The 24,593-nt window shown below is 44.6% G+C and overlaps 2 protein-coding genes across 2 annotated transcripts in view; both read left to right on the top strand.

Annotated features, from left to right (window-relative positions):
• Positions 1-2,708: 2,708 nt before the first annotated feature.
• On the top strand, positions 2,709-10,071 carry LOC109474469 (mucin-2-like). Its single transcript, XM_019774760.1, has 2 exons — positions 2,709-9,960; positions 10,020-10,071. Exons 1-2 carry the CDS (start codon positions 2,756-2,758, stop codon positions 10,069-10,071), a joined length of 7,257 nt encoding a protein of 2,418 aa, XP_019630319.1. The 5' UTR covers positions 2,709-2,755.
• Positions 10,072-10,253: 182 nt separating this feature from the next.
• LOC109474467 (mucin-5AC-like) overlaps positions 10,254-24,593 on the top strand; it is a 32,635-nt gene continuing 18,295 nt past the window's right edge. Inside the window, exons 1-16 of the mRNA XM_019774759.1 lie at positions 10,254-10,584; positions 10,919-10,964; positions 11,267-11,296; positions 11,593-11,700; positions 12,054-12,166; positions 12,450-12,657; positions 12,916-12,985; positions 13,097-13,131; positions 13,432-13,461; positions 20,056-20,160; positions 20,469-20,576; positions 20,871-20,983; positions 21,319-21,535; positions 21,835-21,904; positions 22,079-22,113; positions 22,299-22,375. Of these exons, the coding sequence (XP_019630318.1) occupies positions 10,495-10,584; positions 10,919-10,964; positions 11,267-11,296; positions 11,593-11,700; positions 12,054-12,166; positions 12,450-12,657; positions 12,916-12,985; positions 13,097-13,131; positions 13,432-13,461; positions 20,056-20,160; positions 20,469-20,576; positions 20,871-20,983; positions 21,319-21,535; positions 21,835-21,904; positions 22,079-22,113; positions 22,299-22,375 (1,455 nt within the window). The 5' untranslated portion in view covers positions 10,254-10,494. The remainder of the gene's footprint in view (positions 10,585-10,918; positions 10,965-11,266; positions 11,297-11,592; positions 11,701-12,053; positions 12,167-12,449; positions 12,658-12,915; positions 12,986-13,096; positions 13,132-13,431; positions 13,462-20,055; positions 20,161-20,468; positions 20,577-20,870; positions 20,984-21,318; positions 21,536-21,834; positions 21,905-22,078; positions 22,114-22,298; positions 22,376-24,593) is intronic.

The raw sequence follows: 24,593 nt of genomic DNA, 5'->3' as shown, positions 1-24,593 counted from the left end.
GTAGTTGAAACTACCGGGCAATCTTCGACTGGCACTACATATGGAGTCAAGTCGACCACAAGCAGTCCAAGTACATCAGTACAACCGACTACAGCTGCAGGGTCTACAACGACAGATCAAGGTAGCACCTTGCAAAGAACCACATTTCGTACAGTGCCGGCAACAACAGATCGAAGCACTGTCACATCAACTCTTGAAGAGACCACAGTGATTAGTACAACTGCAGAACTGACCAGCACACTGGAATCGTCTACCCTCATGACTTCCACAACGGCTGGGATGAGCTCGACAAGTGCTACAAGCCCAATTGTCATCACATCTGAAGGACCTTCAACTGGTGGACTTTCTACAGCTCATTCTACAACTTTCACAACTGTTTGGATGAGCTCGACAAGTAGCAGCCCAAGAAGTACAGTCCAGTCGACAACACTTTCGGAAACGTCAGTCGAATCGACAACATATCCGGAATCTACATCGTTTGAGCAAAGAACGACTGGGCAAAGAACCAGAGTTCCCACTTTGCCTGTAACAACAGAGCAAAGCACTTTGACCTCAACGTTGGCAGAGACCACCACCACAGTGTCTAGTACAACAACAGAAAGTGCTAGCACATCGTCTTCCGCCACGTCTACAACACAAGGTGCCACAAGCACAATCGTTGCCACAACGGAGGGTCATTCCACTGTAGTTGAAACTACCGGGCAATCTTCGACTGGCACAACATACGGAGTCAAGTCGACCACAAGCAGTCCAAGTACATCAGTAGAACCGACTACAGCTGCAGAGTCTACAACGACAGATCAAGGTAGCACCTTGCAAAGAACCACATTTCGTACAGTGCCGGCAACAACAGATCGAAGCACTGTAACATCCACTCTTGAAGAGACCACAGTGATTAGTACAACTGCAGAACTGACCAGTACACTGGAATCGTCTACCCTCATGAATTCCACAACGGCTGGGATGAGCTCGACAAGTGCTACAAGCCCAATTGTCATCACATCTGAAGGACCTTCAACTGGTGGACAGTCGCCACGTCATTGGTCGACAATAATTACAGGTTCGTGCTTTTTTATATTTTGATTATGACATTTATCTTATATTATTCACTTAATTTAATCAATCGTCGCTGGCCTATGCTCCACACGGGGTCAAGGGCCCAGGTAAGGTTAGGTAATGGGAGCGTGAGTGAAGTCTATTTTTTGTGTTATGATAGTAAAGTGACAGTGTATCTTCGTGCATATGTTGGCTGAAATTAAGAAAAGAGGTTTTGTGACTTTGTCTTTACATCACTAACGTCATTTAAGGTAAGTTTTGATGGAATGCCGTAAAGGAACACATCAATAGATATCAGTTATGAAGAATATATTCATGCATGCATACCCCAAGGTAGGTATAACCCAAGCACACACAACTGTTCTTACACCTCTTTATTTGTAACGACAGAACTTTCTAAATCGACTTCGACGGAATCTACCTCATTGCAAAATAGTATATCTCATACGACGAACAATGACACACCGACTAAGACCCCGACAGAACAACAAAGTACAGATAATAGTCGATTAACAACAATGGAGCCTAGCATTTCGCAAGGCAGCATATTCTCAACTGTACCGCTAACAACAGAACAAAGCACGTTAACGCCTTCGTTGGCGGGAACTAGGGAAGGCAAAACAAAAGGGACGACTACAATTCAACAATCTACACAGGTAGAGCAAAGTACCAACGCGCAAAGGACCAAAGTTCCAACAGAGAAAAGCACGCTGACGCCCTCCCTGGCACAGACAACCATGCCTAGTACGACAACAGAAACGACAACACTGTCTCCATCTACGACAGCACAGAAAATTACGACTGCGCAAAGAACAAAAGTTCCCACAGTGCAGCTAACAACAGAGCAAAGCACTGTGACGCCTTCCTTGGCAGAAACTACTGTGGCTAGTACAACAGACATGGCTACCACATTCGGATCTACTTCCCCCACGACAACGAGTAGTCCGACAAGCACAATGATTGTCTCCTCGGAAGGTCCTTCTACCGTAGTGGAGACTACAAGATATTCGACCACTGGTACAACATATGGAATTAGCTCGACCAAGAGCAGTCCAAGTACATCAATTCTAACGACTACAGGTGCACCATCCACACCTGAACATCAAAGTACCACTTTGGAAAGAACTACTTTCCGTACAGTGCCAGCAACAACAGATCGAAGCACTGTGACATCGACTCTAGAAGAGACCACTCTTCCCAGAACAACTACGGACCAGACAAGCACACTTGAACCGTCTTCCAAATATTCAACAGCAAGTGCTACAAGCACTCTTGAAAGCACATCCGAAGGTCGTTTAACTAGTGTACAGTCTACGGCCTATTCTACAGCTGGCACTACGACCAGAATAAGCTCGACAACAGGCCCAAGAACGTCCGTCTACTCGACAGAGCAAAGTACCACCGCGCAAAGGACCAAACTTCCAACAGTGCTTGTAACAACAGAGCAAAGCACGTTGACGCCCTCCTTGGCACAGACAACCATGTCTAGTACGACAACAGAGACGACAACAATGTCTAGATCTACGACAGCAGAGAAAATTACGACTGCGCAAAGAACAAAAGTTCCCACAGTGCAGCTAACAACAGAGCAAAGCACTGTGACGCCTTCCTTGGCAGAAACTACTGTGGCTAGTACAACAGACATGGCTACCACATTCGGATCTACTTCCCCACGACAACGAGTAGTCCCACAAGCACAATGATTGTCTCCTCGGAAGGTCCTTCTACCGTAGTGGAGACTACAAGATATTCGACCACTGGTACAACATATGGAATTAGCTCGACCAAGAGCAGTCCAAGTACATCAATTCTAACGACTACAGGTGCACCATCCACACCTGAACATCAAAGTACCACTTTGGAAAGAACTACTTTCCGTACAGTGCCAGCAACAACAGATCGAAGCACTGTGACATCGACTCTAGAAGAGACCACTCTTCCCAGAACAACTACGGACCAGACAAGCACACTTGAACCGTCTTCAACCAAATATTCAACAGCAAGTGCTACAAGCACTCTTGAAAGCACATCCGAAGGTCGTTTAACTAGTGTACAGTCTACGGCCTATTCTACAGCTGGCACTACGACCAGAATAAGCTCGACAACAGGCCCAAGAACGTCCGTCTACTCGACAGAGCAAAGTACCACCGCGCAAAGGACCAAACTTCCAACAGTGCTTGTAACAACAGAGCAAAGCACGTTGACGCCCTCCTTGGCACAGACAACCATGTCTAGTACGACAACAGAGACGACAACAATGTCTAGATCTACGACAGCAGAGAAAATTACGACTGCGCAAAGAACAAAAGTTCCCACAGTGCAGCTAACAACAGAGCAAAGCACTGTGACGCCTTCCTTGGCAGAAACTACTGTGGCTAGTACAACAGACATGGCTACCACATTCGGATCTACTTCCCCCACGACAACGAGTAGTCCCACAAGCACAATGATTGTCTCCTCGGAAGGTCCTTCTACCGTTGTGGAGACTACAAGATATTCGACCACTGGTACAACATATGGAATTAGCTCGACCACGAGCAGTCCAAGTACATCAATTCTAACGACTACAGGTGCACCATCCACACCTGAACATCAAAGTACCACTTTGGAAAGAACTACTTTCCGTACAGTGCCAGCAACAACAGATCGAAGCACTGTGACATCGACTCTAGAAGAGACCACTCTTCCCAGAACAACTACGGACCAGACAAGCACACTTGAACCGTCTTCAACCAAATATTCAACAGCAAGTGCTACAAGCACTCTTGAAAGCACATCCGAAGGTCGTTTAACTAGTGTACAGTCTACGGCCTATTCTACAGCTGGCACTACGACCAGAATAAGCTCGACAACAGGCCCAAGAACGTCCGTCTACTCGACAGAGCAAAGTACCACCGCGCAAAGGACCAAACTTCCAACAGTGCTTGTAACAACAGAGCAAAGCACGTTGACGCCCTCCTTGGCACAGACAACCATGTCTAGTACGACAACAGAGACGACAACAATGTCTAGATCTACGACAGCAGAGAAAATTACGACTGCGCAAAGAACAAAAGTTCCCACAGTGCAGCTAACAACAGAGCAAAGCACTGTGACGCCTTCCTTGGCAGAAACTACTGTGGCTAGTACAACAGACATGGCTACCACATTCGGATCTACTTCCCCCACGACAACGAGTAGTCCCACAAGCACAATGATTGTCTCCTCGGAAGGTCCTTCTACCGTTGTGGAGACTACAAGATATTCGACCACTGGTACAACATATGGAATTAGCTCGACCACGAGCAGTCCAAGTACATCAATTCTAACGACTACAGGTGCACCATCCACACCTGAACATCAAAGTACCACTTTGGAAAGAACTACTTTCCGTACAGTGCCAGCAACAACAGATCGAAGCACTGTGACATCGACTCTAGAAGAGACCACTCTTCCCAGAACAACTACGGACCAGACAAGCACACTTGAACCGTCTTCAACCAAATATTCAACAGCAAGTGCTACAAGCACTCTTGAAAGCACATCCGAAGGTCGTTTAACTAGTGTACAGTCTACGGCCTATTCTACAGCTGGCACTACGACCAGAATAAGCTCGACAACAGGCCCAAGAACGTCCGTCTACTCGACAGAGCAAAGTACCACCGCGCAAAGGACCAAACTTCCAACAGTGCTTGTAACAACAGAGCAAAGCACGTTGACGCCCTCCTTGGCACAGACAACCATGTCTAGTACGACAACAGAGACGACAACAATGTCTAGATCTACGACAGCAGAGAAAATTACGACTGCGCAAAGAACAAAAGTTCCCACAGTGCAGCTAACAACAGAGCAAAGCACTGTGACGCCTTCCTTGGCAGAAACTACTGTGGCTAGTACAACAGACATGGCTACCACATTCGGATCTACTTCCCCCACGACAACGAGTAGTCCCACAAGCACAATGATTGTCTCCTCGGAAGGTCCTTCTACCGTTGTGGAGACTACAAGATATTCGACCACTGGTACAACATATGGAATTAGCTCGACCACGAGCAGTCCAAGTACATCAATTCTAACGACTACAGGTGCACCATCCACACCTGAACATCAAAGTACCACTTTGGAAAGAACTACTTTCCGTACAGTGCCAGCAACAACAGATCGAAGCACTGTGACATCGACTCTAGAAGAGACCACTCTTCCCAGAACAACTACGGACCAGACAAGCACACTTGAACCGTCTTCAACCAAATATTCAACAGCAAGTGCTACAAGCACTCTTGAAAGCACATCCGAAGGTCGTTTAACTAGTGTACAGTCTACGGCCTATTCTACAGCTGGCACTACGACCAGAATAAGCTCGACAACAGGCCCAAGAACGTCCGTCTACTCGACAGAGCAAAGTACCACCGCGCAAAGGACCAAACTTCCAACAGTGCTTGTAACAACAGAGCAAAGCACGTTGACGCCCTCCTTGGCACAGACAACCATGTCTAGTACGACAACAGAGACGACAACAATGTCTAGATCTACGACAGCAGAGAAAATTACGACTGCGCAAAGAACAAAAGTTCCCACAGTGCAGCTAACAACAGAGCAAAGCACTGTGACGCCTTCCTTGGCAGAAACTACTGTGGCTAGTACAACAGACATGGCTACCACATTCGGATCTACTTCCCCCACGACAACGAGTAGTCCCACAAGCACAATGATTGTCTCCTCGGAAGGTCCTTCTACCGTTGTGGAGACTACAAGATATTCGACCACTGGTACAACATATGGAATTAGCTCGACCACGAGCAGTCCAAGTACATCAATTCTAACGACTACAGGTGCACCATCCACACCTGAACATCAAAGTACCACTTTGGAAAGAACTACTTTCCGTACAGTGCCAGCAACAACAGATCGAAGCACTGTGACATCGACTCTAGAAGAGACCACTCTTCCCAGAACAACTACGGACCAGACAAGCACACTTGAACCGTCTTCAACCAAATATTCAACAGCAAGTGCTACAAGCACTCTTGAAAGCACATCCGAAGGTCGTTTAACTAGTGTACAGTCTACGGCCTATTCTACAGCTGGCACTACGACCAGAATAAGCTCGACAACAGGCCCAAGAACGTCCGTCTACTCGACAGAGCAAAGTACCACCGCGCAAAGGACCAAACTTCCAACAGTGCTTGTAACAACAGAGCAAAGCACGTTGACGCCCTCCTTGGCACAGACAACCATGTCTAGTACGACAACAGAGACGACAACAATGTCTAGATCTACGACAGCAGAGAAAATTACGACTGCGCAAAGAACAAAAGTTCCCACAGTGCAGCTAACAACAGAGCAAAGCACTGTGACGCCTTCCTTGGCAGAAACTACTGTGGCTAGTACAACAGACATGGCTACCACATTCGGATCTACTTCCCCCACGACAACGAGTAGTCCCACAAGCACAATGATTGTCTCCTCGGAAGGTCCTTCTACCGTTGTGGAGACTACAAGATATTCGACCACTGGTACAACATATGGAATTAGCTCGACCACGAGCAGTCCAAGTACATCAATTCTAACGACTACAGGTGCACCATCCACACCTGAACATCAAAGTACCACTTTGGAAAGAACTACTTTCCGTACAGTGCCAGCAACAACAGATCGAAGCACTGTGACATCGACTCTAGAAGAGACCACTCTTCCCAGAACAACTACGGACCAGACAAGCACACTTGAACCGTCTTCAACCAAATATTCAACAGCAAGTGCTACAAGCACTCTTGAAAGCACATCCGAAGGTCGTTTAACTAGTGTACAGTCTACGGCCTATTCTACAGCTGGCACTACGACCAGAATAAGCTCGACAACAGGCCCAAGAACGTCCGTCTACTCGACAGAGCAAAGTACCACCGCGCAAAGGACCAAACTTCCAACAGTGCTTGTAACAACAGAGCAAAGCACGTTGACGCCCTCCTTGGCACAGACAACCATGTCTAGTACGACAACAGAGACGACAACAATGTCTAGATCTACGACAGCAGAGAAAATTACGACTGCGCAAAGAACAAAAGTTCCCACAGTGCAGCTAACAACAGAGCAAAGCACTGTGACGCCTTCCTTGGCAGAAACTACTGTGGCTAGTACAACAGACATGGCTACCACATTCGGATCTACTTCCCCCACGACAACGAGTAGTCCCACAAGCACAATGATTGTCTCCTCGGAAGGTCCTTCTACCGTTGTGGAGACTACAAGATATTCGACCACTGGTACAACATATGGAATTAGCTCGACCACGAGCAGTCCAAGTACATCAATTCTAACGACTACAGGTGCACCATCCACACCTGAACATCAAAGTACCACTTTGGAAAGAACTACTTTCCGTACAGTGCCAGCAACAACAGATCGAAGCACTGTGACATCGACTCTAGAAGAGACCACTCTTCCCAGAACAACTACGGACCAGACAAGCACACTTGAACCGTCTTCAACCAAATATTCAACAGCAAGTGCTACAAGCACTCTTGAAAGCACATCCGAAGGTCGTTTAACTAGTGTACAGTCTACGGCCTATTCTACAGCTGGCACTACGACCAGAATAAGCTCGACAACAGGCCCAAGAACGTCCGTCTACTCGACAGAGCAAAGTACCACCGCGCAAAGGACCAAACTTCCAACAGTGCTTGTAACAACAGAGCAAAGCACGTTGACGCCCTCCTTGGCACAGACAACCATGTCTAGTACGACAACAGAGACGACAACAATGTCTAGATCTACGACAGCAGAGAAAATTACGACTGCGCAAAGAACAAAAGTTCCCACAGTGCAGCTAACAACAGAGCAAAGCACTGTGACGCCTTCCTTGGCAGAAACTACTGTGGCTAGTACAACAGACATGGCTACCACATTCGGATCTACTTCCCCCACGACAACGAGTAGTCCCACAAGCACAATGATTGTCTCCTCGGAAGGTCCTTCTACCGTTGTGGAGACTACAAGATATTCGACCACTGGTACAACATATGGAATTAGCTCGACCACGAGCAGTCCAAGTACATCAATTCTAACGACTACAGGTGCACCATCCACACCTGAACATCAAAGTACCACTTTGGAAAGAACTACTTTCCGTACAGTGCCAGCAACAACAGATCGAAGCACTGTGACATCGACTCTAGAAGAGACCACTCTTCCCAGAACAACTACGGACCAGACAAGCACACTTGAACCGTCTTCAACCAAATATTCAACAGCAAGTGCTACAAGCACTCTTGAAAGCACATCCGAAGGTCGTTTAACTAGTGTACAGTCTACGGCCTATTCTACAGCTGGCACTACGACCAGAATAAGCTCGACAACAGGCCCAAGAACGTCCGTCTACTCGACAGAGCAAAGTACCACCGCGCAAAGGACCAAACTTCCAACAGTGCTTGTAACAACAGAGCAAAGCACGTTGACGCCCTCCTTGGCACAGACAACCATGTCTAGTACGACAACAGAGACGACAACAATGTCTAGATCTACGACAGCAGAGAAAATTACGACTGCGCAAAGAACAAAAGTTCCCACAGTGCAGCTAACAACAGAGCAAAGCACTGTGACGCCTTCCTTGGCAGAAACTACTGTGGCTAGTACAACAGACATGGCTACCACATTCGGATCTACTTCCCCCACGACAACGAGTAGTCCCACAAGCACAATGATTGTCTCCTCGGAAGGTCCTTCTACCGTTGTGGAGACTACAAGATATTCGACCACTGGTACAACATATGGAATTAGCTCGACCACGAGCAGTCCAAGTACATCAATTCTAACGACTACAGGTGCACCATCCACACCTGAACATCAAAGTACCACTTTGGAAAGAACTACTTTCCGTACAGTGCCAGCAACAACAGATCGAAGCACTGTGACATCGACTCTAGAAGAGACCACTCTTCCCAGAACAACTACGGACCAGACAAGCACACTTGAACCGTCTTCAACCAAATATTCAACAGCAAGTGCTACAAGCACTCTTGAAAGCACATCCGAAGGTCGTTTAACTAGTGTACAGTCTACGGCCTATTCTACAGCTGGCACTACGACCAGAATAAGCTCGACAACAGGCCCAAGAACGTCCGTCTACTCGACAGAGCAAAGTACCACCGCGCAAAGGACCAAACTTCCAACAGTGCTTGTAACAACAGAGCAAAGCACGTTGACGCCCTCCTTGGCACAGACAACCATGTCTAGTACGACAACAGAGACGACAACAATGTCTAGATCTACGACAGCAGAGAAAATTACGACTGCGCAAAGAACAAAAGTTCCCACAGTGCAGCTAACAACAGAGCAAAGCACTGTGACGCCTTCCTTGGCAGAAACTACTGTGGCTAGTACAACAGACATGGCTACCACATTCGGATCTACTTCCCCCACGACAACGAGTAGTCCCACAAGCACAATGATTGTCTCCTCGGAAGGTCCTTCTACCGTAGTGGAGACTACAAGATATACGACCACTGGTACGACATATGGAATTAGCTCGACCAAGAGCAGTCCAAGTACATCAATTCTAACGACTACAGGTGCACCATCCACACCTGAACATCAAAGTACCACTTTGGAAAGAACTACTTTCCGTACAGTGCCAGCAACAACAGATCGAAGCACTGTGACATCGACTCTAGAAGAGACAACTGTTCCGAGAACAACTACGGAGCAGACAAGCACACTTGAATCGTATTCAACCAAATCTTCAACAGCAAGTGCTACAAGCACTCTTGTCAGCACATCCGAAGGTCGTTCAACTAGTGTACAATCTACGTCTTATTCTACGGCTGGCATAACGAATAGATTGAGCTCTACAACTGGCTCAAGAACGTCCGGCCACTCGACAATACTTCCTGAAACTACACCGGTAGAGGAAAGCACGACCGGGCAAAGGTCAATCACAGACGTGGCATTTACCACCACAGATCACACGGCCAAATCTTACTCTACAGTGACAAGAAGCCAGACAATGACCATAACAACACCTTCACTGATTACTACTGACAGACAAACTACTTTCAGGACAGAACGACCAAGTACAGAAACCCCTATTTTCACTACTATTACAACTTACATTCCAATATCAACCAGGTGGCAGCACAGTTTGGGCACAAAAGTGAACAAAGCACTCTTCCATCAACCACCCGAGAGCCAAGGGTTGTTGATGAAACCAGTATGGTCCCCAGTACAGTGAAACTGTCAACACCTACACATTTATCGACAAGAGGTTCCACTAGTACGTTTGTTAGCACAATTCAGGCAATAACGGAACAAAGCACTGTGGCATCTACCGTTCAAGTGTCCACACTGTCTGATGAAACTACGATGTACTCAAGTACAAAAGAAAGGTCTACATCACCATCGACAGTGCTAACAACTGTCAGCACAAAAGAAATTAGTTCGACGACCAGCAGTCCAAACAATCTTATGTCTTCGACACTGGCAACCACCACGGTTACAGGCCCAAGTACAGCCGACATAACCACAACCCAGACAGAAACAACGCTCCGAAACAAGGTATTGGTTTTATTTTCATTAATTTCTGATATTTTTGTTACGTCAGTGCAGAATCAGCCCGGTAATAGTTCATATAAATATTCGGCATTGCCCTTTCTTTTTTGAGACCCAATATGCATACATGAATATGACTATAATGCAGAAAGAAGCAAAGTAAAGTTTACTAAGTAAGTACACAACGAAGCATTATCATTACTTTCTGTATATTTGTATATATATATATACACACACACACACACACACAAACACACCTATATATGTGTGTGTGTGTGTGCGTGTGTATTCTTTTGATACGTTTGTCTTTTTTTCATTACAATTTCCTTCGCCCTCGCAGCTTACACCAACTACAGAAATCTTACCTACGTCAACCCAGCCTGACGGTAATACGATTTTATTTAGTACCCGCTGTTTCATTTCAACCTAGCCTGGCCAGCTTAATATAGTACAATGCTTCAAGAACAGTACTCTGTTTTATTTTGATTTGGCACAACCAGTTTGATATAGCACAACGCTTTAAGGACTCGCCATCATCACATCATCTTCATACATGTATATCAGGCATCTTTTCATAACTATGTAATGTAAATTTTTGTCACGGTATTTTGTCGCATAGCTGTTATCATATGTGGCGTATTTGTATGCAAAATGACAATTTTGTATTTGCATATATATATTTTTGCAGACTTCTTACCAACGTCAACTGAGTCAGAAGGTAATGCTATTTTACTTTTAATTAGTACCCCCTGTTTCATTTCAACCTGGCCTGGCCAGCTTGATATAGAACAACGCTTCAAGAACAAATCATTGTCATCTTCACATTTATGGCATCTTAGATAGCTTTGTAATATGTATTTTTGCATTGGCGTTTTATTGTAGGGTGATTTTCGCTTATTTTCATCATAGTGTATTTTCATGCAAAACCTTCCTACGTGCTCAGGCCAGAAACTGGCCCCTTGCTCCCAATCAAAACGACAGTTTGATATTTTGCATGTCAATATTTTCCTGAAGATGGCTGCCCAAAGTGCGGACCAAATTCATTCTGTTTAACTACTGAAGAGGATTTTCGATGTGAGTGCAACCCAGGCTTCGTTTGGAACGGGACTTATTGTGAAGAATGTGAGTTGTTGTACCTATACATAGTTTAAGGTATAGTTTGGCATCCTAGTTAAGGCATTTGTTGTATTGTCATCATAAGATCCTTTGTTGTTTTTCGAAGAAAGTTGAAAAGTAAAGTTAAGAAGTTGATCTATAGACATTTACGGAGCAGAACGTACGTAAAGAAAAATCTAGAGTATAACTTGATTGCTTCTATAACTTAGTCCTGTTGCTTTATCCAAATAAACGAACTCAATAAAATATGTTGCAGATAACATAAGTCATATAATTTAGTTGCCAATACCACTGCATTAGAACATTTCAAGCAATTTTCTATTCTATGATTGGGTAAATTGTTGTCTTTTTTTCCACAGTCCCAGCTATAATTGGATTGGAACTCGTCCTCGAGGCACTAGAATGGGATCCTGAATTCTTGGTGGTTTCTAGTAACCAGTATAGAGGCATTTCCAGTAAATTGATAGACAAGGTGAGGAGTACTTTTGCGTTTTTTTTATGTATGATTCATTGCATTTTGTAGATAGATTGGTTAGCTGATCATTTGGTTTAAATGTGTTACAACACTTGAATGCGAAATGCATAGTTTAGATTATTAACTATTTAAAATACAGATCAAACTACATGACAGCTGATTTTCTTACCAAAGTCATTTATTACAACGCACTAATGCAATCAACTTAAAGGTATCAGTTTGCATGCCAGATAAAAAGTTGTTGTGCATCTAGTTAAGATACTTTCGTTATCTTCTCCAGATATCCGAGTACTTTACTCGCGGTCGGTTGAGGAAGATTTTCAGCAGCGCTACAGTACTCAACTTTTTCAGCGGCAGTGTCGTTTCTACGGCGCTTCTGAGCTTTAGCAGTCCTTGCGTGGAAATGGAAGAGGTGGCAAGTTTCTTGACTGAGTCGATTGCTACCGACGGCAACAACACACTAGGCCTCGTTTTACAGACTACCTACGGTACATTGTTTTTACTACCTTTTTACCCATTTACGCGATGTAAAAACAATATGAAATGAGCGGTAAACCTATCCTGGTGTTACAATAATTCATGGTGTACACAACAATAGATATTGCTTCGCCTACATTTTCATCTATATTTGAATCATGGATACATTGATCATTTAGTGTAGTAGAGTTTAGCTCTGTTTAATTACTTTACTAATATGTTCGTGTAGACTAAAAGCTAGAATAATATTGATACTTTATCCCATGCAGAGATTTGCTGCAATGATTATTGTTCCAGTGAAGCATCTTGCTTCTTGGTCGACTCCGACAGACAATGCAGGTAACTTTCTGTTTATTTTCATAAAGAGTATTTTAAGAACGCAACATCCTTTATTGAAAAAAACATGTTATATTATGCGTGCTAATTCATTTGCTATCAATCCCTTTACAGAATCGGTGACACAACTGTATCGAGCCCCTGTGAAGGTAAGATCTTTGTGGACATTTTCAACTATACAAGATACTTTGTTTAAAAAAATACATCACCATTAGAACCGTGATATCAACCGATCAACATAGCCCGGCAAAAATAAGACAGAAAGTACTGAAATTAAGTGTCAATAATGATGATTATAGACCTTTATTGTACACACATACATGTAATAGTTCATTTAAATATTCGGCATTGCTCTTTCATTTTTGTATTTTGTCGCATAGCTGTTATCATATATGGCGTACTTATATGAAAAATGACAATTTTGTATTTGCATATCTATACTTTTACAGACTTCTTACCAACGTCAACCGAGCCGGAAGGTAATGCGATTTTACTTTAGACCCTCTGTTTAATTTCAACCTGGCCTAGCCAGCTTAATATAGTACAATGCTTCAAAAACAAATCATTATCATCTTCAGACTTCTGGCATGTCTTAGATACAATTTACAAATCTTTTATAAGATCATTGTTAGAGTATGCTGACATTGAGCAACCTTGTTACAAATGACATACATAACTGCATCCAAAAAAACAGACATGAAATTCACACCATAAAAAAACCCCCCAAATCCCGACAGATATAATAGCAATACATTTCTAAACCAAGATCATTACTCTCATTGTCACAATGACAACGTAGGTGTGTTTAAGTTACCCACTCACGTTAATATTACTTTTCGGACAGAACGACCGAGCACAGACAGTATGACTACATCGACAGCAATATCACACACCCAAACAGCACCTACATTCTTAAGCTCTACTTCTTCATTTGCAACAACATATCCAAGTGCATTGCAAACCTCGAAACATGTCAGCACGCTTGCTGTCACTACAGATAAAAGCGCTATATCGACGACCTTACCAAGCACAGAACATTTCGCTCAAAAAACTCATATACCAACAACAGATATAACACAAAACTTACCAACACAAGAACAGTTATCCACTGCAAGTACGACCGCGCTAAGGACCAAACTACCCACAAAGCTAGTAACAACAGAGCAAAACACGCTGACGCCCTCCCTGGCACAGACAACCATGTCTAGTACGACAACAGAGACGACAACAATGTCTAGATCTACGACAGCAGAGAAAATTACGACTGCGCAAAGAACAAAAGTTCCCACAGTGCAGCTAACAACAGAGCAAAGCACTGTGACGCCTTCCTTGGCAGAAACTACTGTGGCTAGTACAACAGACATGGCTACCACATTCGGATCTACTTCCCCCACGACAACGAGTAGTCCCGCAAGCACAATGATTGTCTCCTCGGAAGGTCCTTCTACCGTAGTGGAGACTACAAGATATTCGACCACTGGTACAACATATGGAATTAGCTCGACCACGAGCAGTCCAAGTACATCAATTCTAACAACTACAGGTGCACCATCCACACCTGAACATCAAAGTACCACTTTGGAAAGAACTACTTTCCGTACAGTGCCAGCAACAACAGATCGAAGCACTGTGACATCGACTCTAGAAGAGACCACTCTTCCCAGAACAACTACGGACCAGACAAGCACACTTGAACCGTCTTCAACCAAATATTCAACAGCAAGTGCTACAAGCACTCTTGAAAGCACATCCGAAGGTCGTTTAACTAGTGTACAGTCTACGGCCTATTCTACAGCTGGCACTACGACCACAATAAGCTCGACAACAGGCCCAAGAACGTCCGTCTACTCGACAGAGCAAAGTACCACCGCGCAAAGGACCAAACTTCCAACAGTGCTTGTAACAACAGAGCAAAGCACGTTGACGCCCTCCTTGGCACAGACAACCATGTCTAGTACGACAACAGAGACGACAACAATGTCTAGATCTACGACAGCAGAGAAAATTACGACTGCGCAAAGAACAAAAGTTCCCACAGTGCAGCTAACAACAGAGCAAAGCACTGTGACGCCTTCCTTGGCAGAAACTACTGTGGCTAGTACAACAGACATGGCTACCACATTCGGATCTACTTCCCCCACGACAACGAGTAGTCCCACAAGCACAATGATTGTCTCCTCGGAAGGTCCTTCTACCGTTGTGGAGACTACAAGATATTCGACCACTGGTACAACATATGGAATTAGGTCGACCACGAGCAGTCCAAGTACATCAATTCTAACGACTACAGGTGCACCATCCACACCTGAACATCAAAGTACCACTTTGGAAAGAACTACTTTCCGTACAGTGCCAGCAACAACAGATCGAAGCACTGTGACATCGACTCTAGAAGAGACCACTCTTCCCAGAACAACTACGGACCAGACAAGCACACTTGAACCGTCTTCAACCAAATATTCAACAGCAAGTGCTACAAGCACTCTTGAAAGCACATCCGAAGGTCGTTTAACTAGTGTACAGTCTACGGCCTATTCTACAGCTGGCACTACGACCAGAATAAGCTCGACAACAGGCCCAAGAACGTCCGTCTACTCGACAGAGCAAAGTACCACCGCGCAAAGGACCAAACTTCCAACAGTGCTTGTAACAACAGAGCAAAGCACGTTGACGCCCTCCTTGGCACAGACAACCATGTCTAGTACGACAACAGAGACGACAACAATGTCTAGATCTACGACAGCAGAGAAAATTACGACTGCGCAAAGAACAAAAGTTCCCACAGTGCAGCTAACAACAGAGCAAAGCACTGTGACGCCTTCCTTGGCAGAAACTACTGTGGCTAGTACAACAGACATGGCTACCACATTCGGATCTACTTCCCCCACGACAACGAGTAGTCCCACAAGCACAATGATTGTCTCCTCGGAAGGTCCTTCTACCGTTGTGGAGACTACAAGATATTCGACCACTGGTACAACATATGGAATTAGCTCGACCACGAGCAGTCCAAGTACATCAATTCTAACGACTACAGGTGCACCATCCACACCTGAACATCAAAGTACCACTTTGGAAAGAACTACTTTCCGTACAGTGCCAGCAACAACAGATCGAAGCACTGTGACATCGACTCTAGAAGAGACCACTCTTCCCAGAACAACTACGGACCAGACAAGCACACTTGAACCGTCTTCAACCAAATATTCAACAGCAAGTGCTACAAGCACTCTTGAAAGCACATCCGAAGGTCGTTTAACTAGTGTACAGTCTACGGCCTATTCTACAGCTGGCACTACGACCAGAATAAGCTCGACAACAGGCCCAAGAACGTCCGTCTACTCGACAGAGCAAAGTACCACCGCGCAAAGGACCAAACTTCCAACAGTGCTTGTAACAACAGAGCAAAGCACGTTGACGCCCTCCTTGGCACAGACAACCATGTCTAGTACGACAACAGAGACGACAACAATGTCTAGATCTACGACAGCAGAGAAAATTACGACTGCGCAAAGAACAAAAGTTCCCACAGTGCAGCTAACAACAGAGCAAAGCACTGTGACGCCTTCCTTGGCAGAAACTACTGTGGCTAGTACAACAGACATGGCTACCACATTCGGATCTACTTCCCCCACGACAACGAGTAGTCCCACAAGCACAATGATTGTCTCCTCGGAAGGTCCTTCTACCGTTGTGGAGACTACAAGATATTCGACCACTGGTACAACATATGGAATTAGCTCGACCACGAGCAGTCCAAGTACATCAATTCTAACGACTACAGGTGCACCATCCACACCTGAACATCAAAGTACCACTTTGGAAAGAACTACTTTCCGTACAGTGCCAGCAACAACAGATCGAAGCACTGTGACATCGACTCTAGAAGAGACCACTCTTCCCAGAACAACTACGGACCAGACAAGCACACTTGAACCGTCTTCAACCAAATATTCAACAGCAAGTGCTACAAGCACTCTTGAAAGCACATCCGAAGGTCGTTTAACTAGTGTACAGTCTACGGCCTATTCTACAGCTGGCACTACGACCAGAATAAGCTCGACAACAGGCCCAAGAACGTCCGTCTACTCGACAGAGCAAAGTACCACCGCGCAAAGGACCAAACTTCCAACAGTGCTTGTAACAACAGAGCAAAGCACGTTGACGCCCTCCTTGGCACAGACAACCATGTCTAGTACGACAACAGAGACGACAACAATGTCTAGATCTACGACAGCAGAGAAAATTACGACTGCGCAAAGAACAAAAGTTCCCACAGTGCAGCTAACAACAGAGCAAAGCACTGTGACGCCTTCCTTGGCAGAAACTACTGTGGCTAGTACAACAGACATGGCTACCACATTCGGATCTACTTCCCCCACGACAACGAGTAGTCCCACAAGCACAATGATTGTCTCCTCGGAAGGTCCTTCTACCGTTGTGGAGACTACAAGATATTCGACCACTGGTACAACATATGGAATTAGCTCGACCACGAGCAGTCCAAGTACATCAATTCTAACGACTACAGGTGCACCATCCACACCTGAACATCAAAGTACCACTTTGGAAAGAACTACTTTCCGTACAGTGCCAGCAACAACAGATCGAAGCACTGTGACATCGACTCTAGAAGAGACCACTCTTCCCAGAACAACTACGGACCAGACAAGCACACTTGAACCGTCTTCAACCAAATATTCAACAGCAAGTGCTACAAGCACTCTTGAAAGCACATCCGAAGGTCGTTTAACTAGTGTACAGTCTACGGCCTATTCTACAGCTGGCACTACGACCAGAATAAGCTCGACAACAGGCCCAAGAACGTCCGTCTACTCGACAGAGCAAAGTACCACCGCGCAAAGGACCAAACTTCCAACAGTGCTTGTAACAACAGAGCAAAGCACGTTGACGCCCTCCTTGGCACAGACAACCATGTCTAGTACGACAACAGAGACGACAACAATGTCTAGATCTACGACAGCAGAGAAAATTACGACTGCGCAAAGAACAAAAGTTCCCACAGTGCAGCTAACAACAGAGCAAAGCACTGTGACGCCTTCCTTGGCAGAAACTACTGTGGCTAGTACAACAGACATGGCTACCACATTCGGATCTACTTCCCCCACGACAACGAGTAGTCCCACAAGCACAATGATTGTCTCCTCGGAAGGTCCTTCTACCGTTGTGGAGACTACAAGATATTCGACCACTGGTACAACATATGGAATTAGCTCGACCACGAGCAGTCCAAGTACATCAATTCTAACGACTACAGGTGCACCATCCACACCTGAACATCAAAGTACCACTTTGGAAAGAACTACTTTCCGTACAGTGCCAGCAACAACAGATCGAAGCACTGTGACATCGACTCTAGAAGAGACCACTCTTCCCAGAACAACTACGGACCAGACAAGCACACTTGAACCGTCTTCAACCAAATATTCAACAGCAAGTGCTACAAGCACTCTTGAAAGCACATCCGAAGGTCGTTTAACTAGTGTACAGTCTACGGCCTATTCTACAGCTGGCACTACGACCAGAATAAGCTCGACAACAGGCCCAAGAACGTCCGTCTACTCGACAGAGCAAAGTACCACCGCGCAAAGGACCAAACTTCCAACAGTGCTTGTAACAACAGAGCAAAGCACGTTGACGCCCTCCTTGGCACAGACAACCATGTCTAGTACGACAACAGAGACGACAACAATGTCTAGATCTACGACAGCAGAGAAAATTACGACTGCGCAAAGAACAAAAGTTCCCACAGTGCAGCTAACAACAGAGCAAAGCACTGTGACGCCTTCCTTGGCAGAAACTACTGTGGCTAGTACAACAGACATGGCTACCACATTCGGATCTACTTCCCCCACGACAACGAGTAGTCCCACAAGCACAATGATTGTCTCCTCGGAAGGTCCGTCTACCGTTGTGGAGACTACAAGATATGCGACCACTGGTACAACATATGGAATTAGCTCGACCACGAGCAGTCCAAGTACATCAATTCTAACGACTACAGGTGCACCATCCACACCTGAACATCAAAGTACCACTTTGGAAAGAACTACTTTCCGTACAGTGCCAGCAACAACAGATCGAAGCACTGTGACATCGACTCTAGAAGAGACCCACTCTTCCCCAGAACAACTACGGACCAGACAAGCACACTTGAACCGTCTTCAACCAATATTCAACAGCAAGTGCTACAAGCACTCTTGAAGTACATCCGCAGGTCATTCAACTAGTGTACAGTCTACCGCTCATTCTACAGCTGGCACAATGACCAGAATAAGCTCGACAACTGGCCGAAGAACGTCCGTCTACTCGACGACACTCTCTGAATCCACACCTGTAGAGCAAAGTACCACCGCGCAAAGGACCAAAGTTCCAACGATAAAGTTATCAACTGGGGAAAGCACTTTGACACCTTCCTTCCCTGAAACTACTGTGGCTAGTACAACAAACATGGCTACCAGATTCCGATCTACTTTCCCCACAAGTAGTGCCACAAGCCCGACAATGACCGTAACAACACCTGACTTAAAAACTACTTTTAGGACAGAAAGACCAAGTACAGAAATTCCTAGTTTTCACCACTTTACAAACAACCCAATCTCCAGTATTTACAAGCGAACTAGCAACCACAAGAAACATACAACTAACTACTACTTTTGCAACGCCACGACCAGTTACTACTAGAAGCATTTCTTCCACCATTTCAACACAAGAACAAACTAGCACAGAGGCATTTACCCCTACACAAATGAGAGACACCTCTCTGTCTGTCGCTGACACAGCTTCTACTACGCTTGAGAGAACAAGTGACCTCAGTACTGACCACACGACCAAAGTTCTGTCAACCACAAGCACAGTTCATACACAAAGTGAACAAAGCACTATACCATTCACCCGCCAAGAATCGACAGTTATTGACAAAACCACAATTATCTCAAGAACAGTGGAACTGTCAACACCTACACAATCACCAACAGGTGGTTCCACCAGCACATTTGCCAGCACAATTCAGGCAATATCGGAACAAAGCACTATGTCATCTACCGTTCAAGGGTCCGCACTACCTGCTGAAACTACGACGTACTCAAGTACAAAAGAATCGTCTACATCGCCAGTGCCAACTACAGATATTTTAGCAACGTCAACCAAGGCGGAAGGTAATGCGATTATACTTAATACATTTATTTACATGTAGGTACACTCTGGTTCATCTCCATTTGGTCCGGTCAGCCATTACTTTAGTAACCCAAAGCACCTTGAGAACTCATTATCATCTTCGTGTGATCTTGGGTATTTTAATACCTGCGTAGTATATACTTGCTGTCGCCGCGCGCTTCGTGAATGCCGAAGGCCAGTTATACTGTTTATACAGATGTGTGTCAAGGTAATTGTTGCAATATCATCACGTACCTGTATGCAAAACGACAGCCACATCTATAATTTGTACATCTATATTTTTCTAAAGATGTCTGCCCGAAGTGCGGACCTAATGCTTTCTGTCTAACTACCGAAGAGGATCCTCGATGTGTGTGCAACCCGGGATACGTTTGGAACGGGACGTTTTGTGAAGAATGTGAGCTGCTGTCTTTTTTTTACTTTTTTCTTTAAAGAAAATTAAAAAGCATTTGAATGTTAAAAATGTGAATCTTTAGCAGATCTATACAATTATTGGAAAGGCTTCATGTCAGTAGAAATTATTATTGAAAGTATGAAAGTATTGAAATAGGGATTTCTGTAACAATCCGTGCGAGTAAGAAATTCTAGGAAAGATATTACAGATACGGAGATATGTTTTGTTTGTCGTTACTAATACCACATTAAATCATAAGAATTCGTCTGATTACTTGGACAAATATTGTTTTAACAGTTCGAGCTACAATTGGATTGAACCTCACCCTCAAGGCCCTGGAATGGCGTCCTGAATACTTAGTATTTTCGAGCAATCAGTTCAGAGGAATTTCCAGCATACTTATAGACAAGGTGAGCTCCTGTTAATTATGTGTATGTATTATGATATTGTATATTGGACATTGACTGATTGACTGGCCATCTAATACCCCTCCCTCTTGCAAAGTCATATTTACTACGTTTTTCACTTTTTCACCATGTTTTTTTTACATTGCAATTGATTTTATCATCATTCTATATCAGTTTTCTTTTATTCTACTAATTCGTTTAAATTCCAGAATAGAATTTGTCATCTACATGACAACAGTAAGGTATTCACATGGCTCGTTTCAAAATGGATTTTAGAAAAGTTCTGTTATTGTGTATATACACGCAGTAAACATTCTTACCATCGTTATTTTCTTCAGATATCCGAGTACTTCACTCTGAACAGGGGCACGGCGCTCGGCAAGATATTCGGCAGTGCTGCGGTGAAAAGCATTTTCCAAAGCAGTGTAGCCTCCACGGTGCTTCTGAATTTCAGTACACCCTGCGTCGAAAAGGAAGAGGTGACGCGTTTCTTAACTGAAGTGATCAGTGCTGACAGTAACAACACACTCGGCATCGACCTACAAACTGCCTACGGTACTTTGGTTTATATAATATCGATACTCATTACTTGCTGAAATGATGCATTATACGAAGCATCAAAAGCAATCAAAACGTAAAAACCAATGATTCAATGTTCCTAACTGTCAAGATGATACGGGTTTTAGATCTACATTTTGTACATTTAGGTTCAACTTGCAATGGACAAAGTGATTGTAACACTAGATAAGCTTGTTAATTATGCAGACCTTTTCTTTCAGCATGTGCAATATTCTACAGATTTGTCCATTTAAACTGCTAACAGTGAAACGTTGTTCATTTCCTATCTTCTACAGAGATTTGCTCGAGTGATTACTGTTCCAGTGAATCAACTTGCCTCGTCGTCGACTCTGACAGAGAATGCAGGTAATAATTCTACATGGACAAGATTGTAAAAATAATCGTAAATTAATGTTTAAAGAACTGATTGTAAAAATAACACAACTGATAACTGAACTGTTTATGGATGTCATTGATGTTGATAAAAAACGCATTGTGTGGTGCACGTTATTGATTTTCCTTTTATCATTTTCTTCACAGAATTGGTGATCTCGTTGTACCGAGCCTCTGTGATGGTAAGACGTTTTTTCAGAGTACCGTTGCACTCCCATCAATATCTATCATCTAACTTTCTATATTATCTGAATGATTCTGTAACCTACAGTTACTGTAGGTTACAAAATGTTTCCCTTTGAGGCAACTTCTGCAATATTTCATTTAAACAGTGATTCTAACGCCAGTTTTCAAACCACTGTTACAGCATCAGTGACATCTACGGGAATGCCGTCCACAGTATCAACGGTCTTGAAGTCCAGCGCTGCTGTCACTACAAGTCAGGTATTCAGAACAACTGATCGATTTAGCACAATTAAGCCAACCACCGAACAGGCAACATCACTTACATCACCCTCAACGACTGAACAACCATCTACAGTTACATCTACACGTGACCAACAAACCACGGACGTTACCACCTTTTCAACGGCTTCCATAACGACTCCCCCTTTTGCTTCTACAAGCGTGAATTATCAACAGACAACACCTTCTAAAACACCCGCTGTATCTACACACCAGGCGACCATTTCTCCCACAACAGAAGAGGCAGTTTCCGACCAAACACAGACTTTGACCACCAAAGAAACCACAACCTCAACCACCGACTTGACGACTTTTGCAACATCCCGACCGACTTCACAAACTACAGCAATACCAACAACTTTTACTTCTGCTTCGACTCAAAGTACAAAACCGGAAACGACTGCATTCACCTTCAAACCAACCAGCGCATTTCCTGCTGTTGCTCCTACCACAGAGACACTGTCAACAATCTTAGCCACCACAGAAACAACCTCTCGGACTAGTCGCTTACAAACAACCGGCATACAACTTTCTACAGTTGCACACACTTTATTGCCTACAAGTGAATCAGTGGGTACTACAGCCAAGCAATCCACTACTTATGACCACACCACACACCCGTACTTCTCAGCATTGCCATCGACTTCGCTCTTACCTACAACTGTTTTACCCACACAAGAAGACACCACCACGGGAGGAAAACACACATCTCCACCTGCTACGAGCACAAACGTCAAATCAACATTTACAGACGAAACAAGTTACCTTCCTACGGACCACACAAGTCTAGAAATAACTACACCTCAAACAACGATTTGGGAAACAACTGACGAGGGTACACCTTCTTGGACAGACAAAATAACAACAGAGCAAAAAACAGACATTCCCACAGTGCTGGTAACAACAGAGCAAAGCACTTTGATCCCGTCTTTATCAGAAACAACCCTGTCTAGTACAACAGTAGACACTACAAAACTTTCTAAATCTACACCGGTACAGCAAAGTACGACTGCACAAAGGACAAACGTTCATACAGTGCAGGTAACAACAGAGCAAAGCACTTTGACACCTTCCTTGGCAGAGACAACAGTGGCTAGCACACCGATGGAGATGTCTACCACATTTGCATTTACTTCAGCGAAGACAAAAAGTAGTGCCGCAAGCACAGTCGGTGTCACAACGAAAGGTCCTTCTACCGTTGTGGAGGCTACAGAACATTCGACTATTGGTACGACATATGGTATTACATCTACAACAAGCAGGCCAAGTACAACTATAAAATCCTCTACAGGTGCACCATCTACATTGGCTGGTCAAAGTACAACCTTGCCAAGAACAACTTTCCTTACAGTGCCGGCAACAACAGATCGAAGCACTGTGACATCGACTCTTCAACAGACAACCGTTCCTGGTACAGCTACAGGACAGACAAGCACACTTGAATTGTCATCCACAAAATCCTCAACAGAAAGTTGTCACAAGCACTCTTCTCAGCACATCTGAGGGCCATTCAACTAGTGAAAAGTCTACAGCGTTTTCGTCAACTGGCGCAACCACCGGACTAAGCTTGACAACTAGTAGCTCAACAGCTTCAGTCCATTCCACAACGGTTCCTCAATCTACGACGGCAGAGAAAAGTACGACTGCTGAAAGGACAGACGTTCCCACAGTACAGGTGACAACAGAGCAAAGCACTGTGACGTCTTCCTTGGCAGAGACAACTGTGGCTATTACAACAGAAACGCCTTCCACATTTGCATCTACTTCTGCCACGACAAGTAGTGCCAGAGGCACAACCGGTGTCACGACTGAGGGTCCTTCTACCGTTGTGGAGACTACAGGACATTCGACCACTGGTACAACATATGGTATTACATCTACCACAAGCAGCCCAAGTACATATATCCTATCCACTACAGGTGCACCATCTACACCTGCTGGTCAAAGTACAACCTTACCAAAAACCACTTTCCGTACAGTGCCGGCAACAACAGATCGAAGCACTGTGACATCGACTCTTCAACAGACAACCGTTCCTGGTACAACTACAGGACAGACAAGCACACTTGAATTGTCATCCACAAAATCCTCAACAGAAAGTTCCACAAGCACTCTTCTCAGCACATCTGAGGGCCATTCAACTAGTGAAAAGTCTACAGCGTTTTCGTCAACTGGCGCAACCCCCGGACTAAGCTTG

The sequence above is a fragment of the Branchiostoma belcheri genome, unplaced genomic scaffold (genome assembly GCF_001625305.1).
Source record: "Branchiostoma belcheri isolate BF01 breed outbred unplaced genomic scaffold, Haploidv18h27 scaffold31, whole genome shotgun sequence".
Classification (NCBI taxonomy): domain Eukaryota; kingdom Metazoa; phylum Chordata; class Leptocardii; order Amphioxiformes; family Branchiostomatidae; genus Branchiostoma; species Branchiostoma belcheri.
The sequence above is the reverse complement of the archived record's forward strand: the minus strand, read 5'-3'. Positions and strand labels throughout refer to the sequence as shown.

Coding starts and splice junctions, on each gene's coding strand:
- LOC109474469 (XM_019774760.1), top strand. CDS start 2,756: ATGATTGTCTCCTCGGAAGGTCCTTCTACCGTAGTGGAGACTACAAGA. Junction 9,961..10,019: donor GAAAGCACGACCGGGCAAAG/GTCAATCACAGA, acceptor CTTACTCTACAG/TGACAAGAAGCCAGACAATG.